Consider the following 15,935-nt stretch of genomic DNA (forward strand, 5'->3'; position numbering starts at 1 on the left):
TTATTTGAAAGAGTAAGGTGTGCAGATAGTATACCTACCAATAAATCACACAAATTTTTATATTATATAATATATTAACAATCCCAGATGAAAAGTTAATCAAATAAGAACCAAAAAGTTAATCATAATGATTAAAAGTATTAGAACTTATGAGATTGGTTCAAGCGTACCTTAGTTAACCTTTTGGGCTTGAAAAGTTAAAGTTACTACAATTTTCACTATCTTTAGCGTAAATCTGCGAAAGCGCCAGTAACGACTTTCAATTACGCATTTAGATGTTACTTACAAAATGAAGCAACAGCTGATCCCGACGAGGCAAAAATACCTCAAACTCAAACCTTTATTTATTCAATTAGAACTCTGTAGAAGCACAATTGAATCATCTTTACATAGAATTACCACCTGTCTCAACTCACACAGTTTTAACCCAACCTGCTACAAGCGGACAAGAAGAGAACTTGGTCCTTACTTTTGGGGTCAGAAATATTAATTATTATTAATTTAAAAGGTCACCCCTTGAATAAGGCAATAAAATATCAAAACAGGTAAACGGTTTTAATTATAATACAGATTTTTAACATCAAACCAAACCGTGCGGTATCTATTAATGTTTAGAGCCAACGCCACCAATCATAATCTAAACATGGCTAGTACTTTCAGTACAATGCATGAATTATTTATTTAAAACTGATAGGTCATAAACTCTGTACTGGAAACAAATATACTGAACTTAACTCTTAAGAGACTAAAATGATAAGGAGCTTATCTGTGTCCCAAAACTGCAATTACTACAGCCAAGTACGTTACTTTTAATCAATTCGGTTTTAAGATATAATTATGATTTACATAAGAACTTATATACCGAAAGCCTCGGGACTACATAACGTGACTTATCTTCTTATATATAAAAATGAATCGCAAAATGTGTTGGTAAGCGCATAACTCGAGAACGGCTGAACCGATTTCGATAATTCTTTTATTATATTCCTTGAAGTACGAGGATGGTTTTTATGTAGAGAAAACGTAAGTACCACGAGCGAAGCCGGGGCGGACCGCTAGTTTATAATAATAGTGTTTGTGCACAACACTAGGCAGTCAACAGCTATATGAACGTCAGATAGGAAAAGAGCCAAATTTATCCAGTCAGTAACAAAGGATTTTAACTATAGTTACTTTATTCTAATTCAACCAACTACTACTAGCTACTCCGTATGTCTTTTGGATAGACGGAGGCAAATAGGATTTTTATTCCAACTATATCATTTGATATTTTGAAAATGTACTCCACATTTTCATACCGTCAGAGTCATTTTGCAGATTATAGTGGTGCAGCACTGAACACTGTCTATTAGGTGGCTGATGCTGCTGACCGGGCCTTCAGTTCCGCTTTCCAGAATACCTTCACCCTTCTAGGTGTTACTACTACTGAAATAGCGGTACTCTATCGCGTCGTTCAGGTCTCTAACTGACTAGGATTTCTCATATTATCGTAACAACCCTCGCTCGTTCTAACGAGGATAAATTATCGCCAAGGAATTCTGCTGCAGGATAATGGCAAGAGAGATTATAAGCTTAACTATGCAATATTATGTTAAGGAATATGGTGGGTTTTGAATACTATCGTCGTCTGAAAGTATCTCCTTTCGATTAACTGCATTAAGGATGCAGATCTGATCCCATCTTTGTTCCGTAGGAATGCTACGACAGTCTAAACGTTACACTGAACAAAGAAAATTGCCCTGAATATAGTCGGTTGTTCCAACATCCGTAATATGGCTAGCCTAAGGTTAGTTATCCCTTGATTGTAACTGCTACCAATGGAGGCATTGCTCTTGTGTTGTCCACAGTTGTGCGAGTGCAAAAATGAAGAACTGAGCTCGTGGGGAGCTATGTCGAATGAATCTGTGTTAAGATTATGACAGTATAGGACAGTTAGCTGTGGATGCGAAGACAGGACATTACTTTATTCATCCGTAAACACGCGAGGCAGCCACGGACAGCGATATAGCAAGAACTAAACTAGCAAAGTTTAGTTCGCTTACCAGACTTTGTCATGTTTTAAATGCAGTATATCCTCTGAATAGCATTGCATTTATGACTATTGATAAACTTAATTCACCCGTAAACACGAGAAGCAGGCACGGATAGCGATATAGCAACATAGAACTAAACCAGCAAAGTTTAGTTCGCTTACCAGACTTATATTTTAAAAGCCGTATAGCCTGTACATTTCATTTATTGCCCCCCCCCCCCTCAAAGCAAAGAAATGAGAAGTCATTTGGCAGAGCTTTCTCGTTAAGGGTAGGGGTTCCAAGTAATATCTAATAATAAGAGGCTTTTGTTTGGAAAGATTGACTTTCCGTTATTTATCCTCTATCCTATGTAACTCAACAGTCAGTATTCTCAGCATTTGTTGAGTACTTAAACGTTTTACGTTAATAGTTGTATATAACTTTATTATACAATATAATAATCCTGGTGGGATGACAAAAAACTTGTCTAACAAACGATTATCCTAATCCCTCAGCGATTTATTGTTTGAGCCCCGAAGAAAAATCTCATGGGTGCAATAATGAGGTCAAATGGGTTGAAAAACGAGTCAAATAAATTGCCTACAAGACCGGGCAACTAAAATAGGCCTATGAGAGGTCAACTATACGTAATCAATCGTCATTTGTTACATTCAATCGCTTTGCGATTAAAAAATCTCTTCCGATGTTTGTATATGTAAATTGGTCGGCTAGTGCCATTTAATTACGATACCAAACATACCGTTGACACAAGGCTTGGTGACAATCCTCGAAACCACCGCCACAAATCATCTGCGAGATGATATTTGATCCGACTCGCCTTCCTTTGTTGTGATTAGGCTTTGCATTGGTAAATACAATTTGTTCAATTCCAATTTCCATAATTGGTAAACCAATGGTGGTTTCCTGATTCCTGAAGCGTAAACTTTTAGGATACGAAGTATCAATTTCATGCGCCCATTATTTGACGTATCTAACCTTTATTGTATTTATTAGGTCATTTACTATACTGCCCACTGTGAAGTAGATTTCAAAACCTTTTTCTACCTACCTTAGAAGAGTGAAGATCCGATACGGTCATATCCAAAACTTCTTTCGTGGGTCCTCGTTGACAAAAGCAAATATCTATGATCATTTTAATGATCAATCCTTTGTATATTTGCACCAATCGCCATTAAAGCCCCGCGAGGGCTGATATATATTTGCACCATTTCCCCGTGGGGACGGTTGTTATCAAAGCCCCGCGAAGTCTGATATATATTTGCACCATGTCTCCGTGAGGTACTGTTGTAATCAAAGCCCCGCGAGGGCTGATATATATTTGCACCATTTCTCCATGAGGGACGGTTGTAATCAAAGCCCCGCGAGGGCTGATATATATTCGCACCATCTTTTCCGTGAGGGACGATTGTAATCAAAGCCCCGCGAGGGCCGATATATATTTGCACCATTTCCCTGCGAGCGACAGCTGCGCGAGGGATGTTTGTAACTAGAAATAAGTAGGGCCTGCCAAAAAATGCTTAAGAGACACCCTGCGAGGGTGAATTTGACCTGGCTAACCCCTGCGAGGAGTAGTGGCCACATTTATGTATTCTGCTTCGAGCAAGAATACACCTTAGTGCTAATATAAAAATAGCAGTAAATAATCATTTAAATAATATAGCAATTAACAAGGTCCTTTAACTTATTTTCCAATGTTAGCGACATTTAATAAATTCATAATTCAAATCAATTCACTAAATTTTAAAATGAACTTCGATTCATATTTATTTTTGTTCATGCAATCGATGTAACATTTAGTTGCTTTATATCCGTTAACATTCCTTACGAACGCAACCATACCGTCGTAGGACGTTATATTTAATTGCACAAAATAATCTCCACTCACCCGCAATTTTTTACTTTTTGTCAAGGTGTACAAGTTTATAATATTATTCTAAAACGTTAGAAGTGAATTGTAAATCCTTTGAAATAAGTGTATCTAAATCTAATTTATATTAAGATATCTCGATAATTATTATACGATAACCCTTTCAGCACAAGTTCAGTAAACCAAAGAATTTAATTGTAAAATTTTGGTACTTACTCGTTTTAACAAAAAAGTTGCATCATTTGAACATAGGAAACGTAATTTTCAATCAAATTAGCCGTGTGTAATATGTCTATTTTCACATAAAAACGGATCAGAATAATACTCATAAAAGGACACGTATAGACTACGGATAGTTTTGAATGTGTGGAACATTCATGGTACGTATCTACTATACATGAGCGAATTCCATCATTATTCAGGTGAGCGGTAACTCCCGTACGATTTATAAAATAAAATCACAACATGTTCTGACATGTCGTGACTTCTTGGAGCTGACTCATCTCGTTCGATAATTTTTAGTAATAAACTATGATAGGAATTCCGAACCGTTCCTAGCGATAACGACAATGTAATAAAGTCGTAGCAATGGATTGTATGCCTGTAAAGCTTTGAGTTGGCTCATATCCATACTAAGTATTAATTGTAATTTTTCCACGAAAAATTCACTTGTGAAAAACATCCAGCGCCCGACATTATCGTGCGCCCCGCCACCTGGTGGAGAGGTGTGCGAGAGAGATAGCATATATACAACGGAAAGAGAGGGAAAAATAGGCGGAAAAAGCTAGGTACCTTCTCAATGAAGTAAGCTTCAAATTACGGTCAAGTGTTTAATGTCACTTTATTGTTTACCGTTTAATAATCTTTCGCCAATAAATGCTTTGGTTTTCTCTATATTTATGTAATGTTCAAAAGCCTTGTCCCCAATTTATAAAAAAAGTAAAATTCCAATAAGAATCCGACAAATATTATGTTATCCACAAATTACAATTCCCCTATACATAATGCAAAGGTTGTCTGTCAATATTATCATAATTCTGGCATTCTTATGATTCAAGCCCAAACTGACCTCATATTATGTACTGAAGATTTTCGGGGTTCCGTTTAATATTATCTAAAAATAGCAGCGGTATGCGTTTTTCGGTCATTTGTAAGTTGGAGAGGGAAAAGAATTCTGTAGAATAATTTATGTAAGATTCAATGAAGGTAAGCTCAGGAGGGGAGATTTAATAATTTAGCAGAACAATTTACAAATTGAATTGAATGTTGATTTTGTTGAAGTTTCAAGGTGTGTACAGATTTAGTGAATGAGAATAAAAAATCTGCCTGTATGCTAATCTGTTACTCTAAAGTGACTAACTCATCATTTTAAACGAAAAGGGTTCTCTGTTCAAGTAATAATAAATTTGGAAAATTACATTAAAGTATGTTTCGTATCAGATGAAAATTATGTCTGGAGGAAATTAAAATACTGTGTGAGCTTAGTATATGTATATCGATAAAACCTTTAATGTACAATTCGCAGAATAATCTGTATGAGATGTTTCTGATAATTTTGTATCACGAACAATTCTAATATCGTCTGCAGCAGCCGTAAAGGGAGCAACTGATATTAAATAACGAATTTAATAAATGCTCGTAGAAAACGATATAATATTAAATATAAGTACCTCACAAATCTCTCAGGGCCTGCTTATTTGAGACAAAGCCGAACGGGATATTTTATGAAAATCCAGCGCCGTTTGATGTGAGAAAGCAGCCACGTCAGGATATCTGAGAAGGGAATTCAAAGCAAATTCATTTTTCTTTGACGTAACCGGAGTGTGATTGTAATTCCCTTTTTTTGTGAGATTTCCTCATATACTCGTCATCCTAAAATCAAAATAGATCTTACTGTTTGTTAAAGGCGACGCGTCCTTTTAATGACAAACATATCCACGGAAATTAATTGCGATGAACCTTGCTTAAAATTCAAGTATGCAGTTTCTAGTCAAACCCATATTTATGTCGTATAAACTAAATCAATACTTTAACCAAAATATGAGTAACTTTAAGAAGTCATAAACAGCAAACATGTTACATATCAACAGTAAAATAAAATCAATGTACCATTCCAAATTTTAACTCTTCGCTATGCAATCTTTCCGTGATGAAATTCCATACAAAATATAATACAGGACAAAATATCGCCGCTTGTCTCCTCTTCCCAGTCGTGTATTTCACGATATTTTTCTGAGGACTAATTTCCTCAACGACCCTCCGGGCCCTCGTCACAACATTCTTACTTTTGTGCAATTTCTAGTTGAAATTGTGCGTGGTAAGTTTTCGCGAGACGCCTTTTTATTTAATCCCCGTTTAAATGCGACACTTTTGTTGATGTTAATTTGTTTTTGAACGATGTTCATGATTCTCTAAATTAAATAGTTATTTGAAACAATGGAGGATCTATTCCCGTTTTTTAAGTTCATTCATTCATTATTAGTGTCATCACAAGGCACTGTTATTTAGATTTTTATGGTAATTACGTTTTTTAAATCATATACCTAATAAAGTTTAAATAATTATACTTACAGACGATCTTTATGTGATCTTTACAACATATTACATAACATTTTAATCGTTTAACAGTACTAAGTTTCCGCAATCAGTATGTAATACTAGCTTATGTTCAGATATGACGTGAGATTTTGAGGGTGGGTGATGTAATCACATCAAGGTTTTCACACCACGTGAATTTGATTTACAAACTAATGCTATCTTCAAACATTATGGAGTTTCTTGCCGATTCTTCTCCATAGATACTGCTTTCCGAATCGGTGGTAAATGTTAAAAATACTATGTAATGGCGATTCGAAAGTGCTACTAAATAGTAGTCTAATTGAATAAATGAATGTTTGAGTTTGAGTTTGAGTTTGAACAGATCCGTAGTAACAAGTATAACGTTATATACCATGTTCTGTTCTTGACGGGTGTTATCATTCCGTCAGTTTGTTGAACTGTGATATGCCTCCAAGCTATAAGATGCTGTGCCATTGATCCGTTATCTTAGTTTGCCCGTTTTACAAGATAGAAACTTACCATAAAACAAACATAACATAGAAATAACGTAGACAACGATTATTAAAGTATACACTCAGCGAAACAAATCACAAAGGGTTCATCAAGTTAATCAATTAATTGGTGAATTTTCAAAACATTAGTGCCAAAATAACCGGTCAAAATATTGCTACAATATTAACTTTATAATAAAGTCTGTTTTAATTGTCTTCAGTTAATTGTAGTCATCGCGAACCAATCAGAGGTCTTATAAATGATGAGAAAACTAATAACGATTAGTTAAAGCTAATTCTCGTCTCTCCAAGAGCTGCGTACATTACTTAATTAGACAGTATTCAGTTGAACGCGCCTCTGCTTTCAAATTTTGTCAAGTTAAAATTAGGAAAAATTTCCCGGACTACACTTCCAACTTGGTCATAATTGGGTTTAAACGACAACGAGCTCACACGAGCTAATATTTAGAATATTCTGAACTTTATTACATTTACAGTTCTACTTTTATATCTGTTTTAGTTTTGGCCGTTCAACCCTTAGTGACGTCACATACGCCTACAATACTGAACGAACATAACCTCAAAATTCACAACAATATCAGATTATTAAATTTACGCATACCACGGGCCGCCAATAATGCCGCGGCCGAGTTGTTTTTCAATACCGGCCAACTTTAACCGTTCCGCTGGTTGTTTTCGACTTTGCCCAAATCCTTGTAACAATGTTTTCCCCAGATTATCCGACATCAAATAGTTTATGTTGAAAGTTTGCGGGAAAGTTAATTTGGTTGGTGAATTTCAATAATTTTGCGGGTTCGTCTCACGTTCTCTTTGCGCAATGGCGGAGCTTTGATGTGGGCTATCATTTAATCTGTTAGTAGTTTGTTGCTGAAGGTTATGCTGAGATAATTCTGAATCTATCGACTTTAAATGTGCCGCACAATGCTCTAATCGCTGTCGAGTTGGAAACTAAGCAAGGGGAGCAAATTATCTATGGCGTGTTAATCTAACTATTGTACAGTTATGTCTTTCTATATATATATATATATATATATATATATATTATTTGCTATGGACCGATTAAAATAATAGCAATATTGTTGTAACATTATATCCATCGTAATCCGAACTTGGATACTAATGTATGTATGTTTCTTTTTTTGCAGCAGGGTCGCTACGGACAGGAATATCAAGGAGTCAGCCGACCACGCTCAAGAGTAAGTTATTATCAATAAGTTTCTTTGTAGTATTATTTTAAAAATTAAATGATACTCAGATAATACATTTTTTTATATTTTCCTAACATGTCTTATTTTACAAACTTAATAATAGCTTTGAAGCGGATCACGAGATTTTTGCGTAACATGACAAGAAACAGTTTGGGTACTGATCAACGTTTCCTACAAACACACACATATTATCTTATCTAAAAACAATGCAAAACTACACTTTATTGTACATAATACACAAACCAACTAAATAAGAAGTAAATAGAATTAAAAAGTAAAATTAAATGCGCCATACTATTGCATTTTTGGTAATTACCCGAACACAATAAAAAAACAACAACAGTCTACAACACTACCCGAAACAAAACTTTAAAAGTTAACAAACACTTCTTCACAACGTGATCCTGATTGCCGGCCAACAACAAAAAATAATCATTAGCCGATATCTTCGATACAAAAACAACGCGAGGCTCGCCCGCCGTCTTAATTACAACCCGTGATCACGGCTCCCAGTAATTATTTTCCCCCTTCCCCATTCCTCTCCCCCTCCCCCAATCCCTTGATATAAAAAAGGGGAAAATTCAATCACCGGCATGACAGGAATATTTCGATCGTACCTAAGCCATTTGTACCTACCAGCTGCTAATTATAAAAATGGATTATTATTTCGGCATTCAAAGGAAATGCTTTCGGGGAAGTGTTTTGTTTTATAAATACGAGGGAAGTATTCAATTTCGTTGTTATAAAGACAGTGGATTACTTTTTAAGTAACTTTTAAGAGGTCTGCAGTGTGACTGGATTTATGGGTGGAAAACATCGGAATAACAATAAAATTGAGCATTCTTGTAATTTAGTAACTAAAATTATAGATAGCTGTAAATATAATATTGGTCAGATGGTTGCTATTGGTTACGTAACAACGTGATTCATCTGAAGTAACAAATACATTATCGTTTTTGATTCTCATGAGACTTCTGTACTTAACACAAAGGTAATGTTTGTTTTAGGCGTTTTATTTCTACACCTATGATACCTTTATTATTGAAATACAAATGTTGTAAAGCATTGAATATGGAATACTTAATCCTTGACCAAGTTTCAATTAAATTTCATATCAGGTTTAACACTATTTTCTCTACATACGATTAAGGGATAAGATCAACTTAGAAATTGCCTTGAAGAAAGTAACCTATCATTGCTACTAAAACTAATCCATAATTCAGATACAAAAATTGGAAGATATTTATTATATTATGTTTCCTAGCAATGTTTCTTCGTTTCCCAAAGATTTCCTCGAAACCACGGAAAAATTAAAAAAAGCGAAACAGTGAATTATTAAAACTAAAACAAAGTTTAGAGCAAAACTTCTCAAACCCGGCATATCAAAGGCTCTTATAAAAATTCAGTGTGTACAGACAGACTAAAAGTTAAAGTCACTTATAAGTTTCAGGAAAAGTGATACATAATAAATGGTACGGCCAAGTTCTAGACAAGCTCAGTACCGAACTAGTTACCGAGTTCGGAGTTTGTGATGTTTTTCAAAAAATGGTACGTATAGAACTCAATAGGATTGTTATGGATGAATGTTTCGAGAGTCGAGCATGCTTCGTTGTGATTTGAGTAGCCATGTATTCGAGTGTTTAGTGGATTATTTTTTGAGTTTATTTGTCTTTGAAACTGGAATAATTGATATAACCGGCAACCAGATAAGTAAATCATGAGTTACATGAGTTGCATGTCACCATTTTTTGATAGGTCGAAAAAAGAAGTGACATAAAATACAAAACAATGAAATTTTACTTTACATTCTTTCAAATATAAATTATTAAAAGTTTCATAGAATATTAAGAATAATAAAAGCATTATAGAGTTCCCAAAACTACATTTCTCACCATCTCTGAAAAAGAAAATTTACGCAAAATATAATCCGCCACCCTTGAAACATGCACGCTAAGCTCTAACGCGTAATAAACGCCGCAATCTGATGATAAATTCACTAAGGCCCGGTAAATATGCACTCACGACTAAGTATATAAATCCACTAGTTATAAATCCAGTAGTTGCACTCAACATGCAACTTAGTGCGGGATAAAATAGAGCCTAGGTTGGATTTATCACATCTTAGCCGTTGGATCCTCACGACCACTGAGCTTAATATACAGCGTTATGATGTTTTCCATCTTGGATATTATTTATATTATGTGTGCGCATGTTTGTGTGTGTGTGCATGTGTGTGGGTGTGTGCAATAAAGGGATAAAAATCTATAGGGCTGCATGTTGTGGATAGTGAAACTAGTGTACTGTGTAGAAAATGAGAGGATAATTCGGATTTATTTTTATTTTATAAAAATGATTGGTACGAAAGAGGAGAAGTGATAACGCGGAGCTTAAATTAAATAAATAACAAGTACGACAAAAAATAAAAGATTTAAACACAATACAATGACTATTCAACACAATATCTTATGACAACTAATTTCTGGATAAAAAAGTCATCACACCAAACATTTAGGAATATAATTAACTTTCACATACACTACCAAATGTGAAATAGTAGCATACGTACAAAAAATACACAAACTTTACGAAACCACAAGATCCACAAGCCAATAAGTAGATTATGAGTCGAGATCTCTTTTGAATCCGCCAAGTATCAATGGGCATGCACTTGTAACTTTTAATCAGACTCCAAATTGGTGCCGTTCCGTTAGATCTTTGCTCTAACTTTGTTCGTATCGCTTATAATTGAATGCTTTGTTGGAACTTTTAATAATGAAGCCGGGTACCGTCTTGATATTTACATACTTTTTGTATTTTTAATGTACTATTTTATATAATGTGTATTCCTGAATATAGCCAGTGTGTATATAGTAAAAAATTGCAGAAATAAAACAACTCCATCAAATTATAAATGACCAATAAGAGTGATAATCATTTGCAGCAAGAAAAGTATACTAAATAGATTCTTGAATGCCATTCAAGAATAATGAAAAAAAATATATATAAATTATAAAAACATGCTAAACATTTTTGAAAAACATAAAACGCTCTAGCATACGGGAAATACAGCCTTCAAAACTGCAATAGATTGATTCGCTTTAAAACAACGGTATCAGCTGTAATCTAAAAAAGGTGTCACAACAAAACAGTGACGACACGACACGATTTTGATATATCACTATTGTTCTAAGTCGCGTATATTTATGGCCATCGGACAAATGGGCAGAGTATATCCATCGACGCGAAATTGGTCCATCAATACTCTATTGGCGAGAAATGTGCCGTCATATAGCGTAGTATAGGCGTTCGTATGATTTGCGACGGGCGGCCACTATTTTTCATCGCCGTACACTGTAAATCATTCCTAGTGCATTATCGCGGCGCGAGTTTAAACTTAACCGCTTGGCTATAACAGCCATTTTTCTTTGACACACACTTGGCGCTGAAATGGACTCTCACGTTCTCGATAATTTACTTTGTCTTCGCGTTTTGTTTTGACTTGCACAGTTTCTGAGTGGTGTCGCAGTAAAATATAGTTATATGGGAATTGATGGATTTGCATTTTATTTACATGCCCGTGTCTCAAATGCTATCTTAAATATACATATTTGAAACTATTAAATTTTTTGTCCGTCTTTTTGACGTGACAACGTCTTATAATTCGATAGAGCCAGCTGCACGCACGAAAAAACATGACTCATGCGGCGTTACCTCGCTCTGAGGCGTTCCATGTAAGGCTTGAAGTGCAAGCGAGAGCGCGGAACGAGCGACAAAGAAGCACAATCGGCCTTAAGACGTTGTCACGTTCAACTTTCGTCAGTAAACCGACTTACAGACAACCAATTTTTTTTTATCTCTACTGTCTACATATCTCTCTACATCGACTAAATATACACTTCTATTTTTTAATATAACAAAATTTCACAACTACGCTGCTACATTACTTAAACTCATCTTTCACGCAAATTATAATGCTCCTGTTACACGTTTGATATGTTTTTATAATCTGTACATAAAGCTCCATCCACACGTAAGATCGTGTTTGTGCAATGGACGCGTGTTTGCGCAAACGGAAGGTGTTTGTACGGGCTGTGTCAACTGCGTGATTGTGAATCGACATGCTTTATTGGCTCTCGATGGATCTGTTATTTAGTTGGAGATGTAGTTGGGGATATGGGGGCAATTAGATGGTGATGATTTTGTATTGGAATTGCAAATATAACATGAAAATTAACAAACTTAAGCTGTATAATCAACTAACTGCTTACTCCAGCATCATTTTGTATGATTTCTAAAAGATATGATCTTAATCCTAGCATAGATAAGAATCATGAATCATTAAAATTAGTTTAGCGGTTGTTGAGTTATAAGTGGGCTAACTTATACAGGCTAACTTACTTTTAAACGTACAACTAAATAATTTCTGATGATATTTTGATAGTTAAATTCATTATTGATATACCTAATTAGGAAAAAAGTTATAAAATCAATCTTGTTAAAATTGTTTGTTTTATAATATTTATTCGCCTGAAATTTATAACAAAATAAAAATATTACCTTAATTGACATGTTATAAAAACTATTAGTAAAACCTGTGGTAAAAATATGTTTTATTAAATAATCTTATATATAAAATTCTCGTGTCACAATGTTAGTCTGCATACTCCTCCGAAACGGGTGGACCGATTCTCATGGAATTTTCTGTACATATCGGGTAAGTCTGAGAATCAGCCAACATCTATTTTTCATATGTACCACGGGCGAAGCCGGGGCGGACCGCTAGTAATTATATAAACATCCACTGCCTGTCACTAGCTTTTGTTTCCAGAATACAATTCAAAGGCGACGCTAGTTTTCGAAGTTGTATCACTCACTTCAATCCGGCGACAATCTTGAGTTAATGTTTTACCAACAACGTAAAAGTTTGGTTAAACCTGGCTGAGAGAGTTGTGCTTGTTTCATTTTAAAGTCAATTAAAGGTAGGTATTGTTGTTTGTAAAATTCTGTTACAAATTTTATATTATTTGCACGTACAGAGTTTTCTTAAAGCGGATATTAAGTAATGTCTATAGAAAAAAAAAGTGAAGTCCCGTGTCCCCGTAGTGGGGTAGGGGGCAGATGCATTATTCATACATCTGTTTCACTGATCGATTTTTCTTTAGGGACAAGTAGCTGATCAGCCTTCTGTGTCCTGCCAGACCGAGACATTTTTTTTTTCGTCTCCACCGGGAATCGAACCCAGGACCTGTTCTATTTTCAGTAATTCAGTTCTACGCTCACGCGTCAACCACTGTACCGAGGAGGCGGTTAAATTATTAATTAATGTCTATAGAGCATTGAGGCAAACAAAAATTACAAAATATATTGAAGTTTAACTAATTTTGGAAGTGTTGAGTAAAATGCAACCTGTCTATGTATTAGTGTAGATGTATTTCAACACACCTGTGTGTAATAGCACATTAAAGTTTTGATCATGCAAGTTTTCGTATAGTTTCATAATATTATGATCCTTCAGTCTTCTTAGCCATATAATCTATGTCTTACAGAAAAGAGCCATTCGTTCTATATATAATTTACGTGCTCGGGACTCACTAAGAGATCTCTTTAAGAATACTGGTATCCTTACTGTACCATCACAGTATATATTTAATAATATTTTGCATGTACACAAAAACGCCGACTTACACACAAGAGTAGGAGATAGACACTGTTATGGCACAAGGAACAGAAATAGAATTGAAATGCCATTTTTACGATTAGCTAAAGTTAAAAATTCATTTATGGGTCAAGGTATACGCTTTTACATTAGAATTCCTCATAATATTAAAGAGTTTAGTAGTTCTAAATTTAAAACTTATATAAAAAATGTACTAGTTCAGAGAGCGTACTGCAGTATTCAGGAATATAATTATGGACGATAAAAACCCATGGAGGGTTGTCGCGAAAAAACCACAGGACAGTTCTTTGGCATGTTATTATAATATATGATGTTACATATGTATTTTGTAAAATTGTAAAACTGACATGATTTAAAAGAGTAACTATGGAGTTTCTTGCCGGTTCTTCTCCGTAGATACTGCTTTCCGAATCGGTGGTAAATTTTAAAATATGTAATGACGTTTCAAAAGTGCTTCTAAGAAGTCTAATTGAATAAATAAATGTTTGAGTTTGAGTTTCAGTTTGAGTTTAAGTGTACCAATAAACGTTAAAGGTGGTAGTTTAAAAAATGACTGTTGCTAAACACTTTCTTAATTTACATGTAATAATAAAGTTTAAGTTTGAATAGTCAGGTGTTTGTAGCAACGACATTGCAGCACTTCGGTTATCGGTTCATACAGAGAAGTTCATACATTATTTAAACGCATGAAATAATGGCAACTTTATATTACATATTTTGCATTAACGCTCGCTTGTGCATGCATAATGCTGAAGTTTTTGAAAACGTCGACTCTACGGATTTTTAATAATGTTTGTTCTATGGATTTAAACTTTTAGAAAAAAGCGTTCTTTTAACCTTTTTAAAGTTATATTCGTATTATCCATTTATACTACTACTATTTGTTTGTTTGTTTTTTTGAACACGCTAATCTCGGGAACTACTGGTTTCATTTGTAAAATTCTTTCGGTGTTAGATAGCCATTCATTCATCGAGGAAGGCTATAGGCTATATTATATCATCACGCCAAGACCAACAGGAGCGGAGCACAGCTAGTATAATATTAAAAAAATGTGTGCGTGTACTAGTGTACACACATAAGAAGTGAAACTTCAAGGTCATAAACCTTATTTTTCAAAATGTCACGCGTAACGAAAAAATGTTACACTAAATTTTGTTCCCAACCCCGATAAAGAAGTTTCACTTCAAAAAGTTTATTTTTATATGTGCATATTTCGAATTTGCGATTTTAGGTAAAAAAATATAGCATTATAAGTAAGTAACACTAAAAGTAAAATAAATACAAACAATATATTTCACTGAAAACGCTATGACAGGATAATAAATGAAACACAATATTGTTCACTCGATAAGCGGATACACATAAATATTGTGCATTACTTTATTACATCGAAAAGTAAAGGATTAAAAACCAATTTTACGCTGTTATCAAGGTAATGAATTACCTCTGGGTTTTCCAATGAAATACATTATTCACTTGCTGCGCTCCGCGGTTTCACCCGCGTGGCTCCGTTCCTGTGGGTCTTAGCGTGATGATATAATTATAGCCAGCCTTCCTCAATGGCTATCTGGCTATCTTACATCGAAATAATTTTTTCAAATCGGACCAGTAGTTCTTGAGATTAGCGCGTTCAAACAAATGAAAATACTCTTCAGCTTTATAATATTAGTAAGTAAGTATAGATTCATTCACATCGAATACTGTTACATTTTAAAAAGAAAAATGTCCAATGAAACTTTTAACTAGGTCCGAAAAGAGATCGTTATAAAAAAGTTTTTATGGACTTCGAAAGCGTCGTTAAGGTGTAAGATTTTACGATTGGGCTTGAGCGATGTCTGCCGTTGGGTAACAAGGGATGATTGTTTTATAAGGATATCGATTTTGTTAAGTATTTATATAAGATAAGACTTTTTAGGATTATGTTATGTTTTGTGGTACTCTAAATTATATAATAGCTTTCTCATATAGACAGACCGCCTCCTTGTTACAGTGGTTGACGCGTGCGCGTAGAACCGAGGGGTCCTGGGTACGATTCCCGGTGGAGAGGAAGAAAAAAAATGTCTCGGTCTGGCAGGACA

General features: G+C 34.7%; 1 protein-coding gene across 1 annotated transcript in view; it reads left to right on the forward strand.

Moving 5' to 3' along the window:
* Window positions 1-15,935, forward strand: part of mmd (disintegrin and metalloproteinase domain-containing protein mind-meld) — a gene marked incomplete at its 5' end in the record, with an annotated part of 164,051 nt that overhangs the window by 23,440 nt on the left and 124,676 nt on the right. The window contains one exon of the mRNA XM_089698538.1: window positions 8,117-8,167. Coding sequence (XP_089554664.1) covers window positions 8,117-8,167 — 51 coding nt within the window. The remainder of the gene's footprint in view (window positions 1-8,116; window positions 8,168-15,935) is intronic.

The sequence above is a fragment of the Colias philodice genome, chromosome 9 (assembly GCF_061535455.1).
Source record: "Colias philodice isolate Cphi_HAF_F1 chromosome 9, ilColPhil1 Martin Lab GWU primary, whole genome shotgun sequence".
Lineage (NCBI taxonomy): Eukaryota > Metazoa > Arthropoda > Insecta > Lepidoptera > Pieridae > Colias > Colias philodice.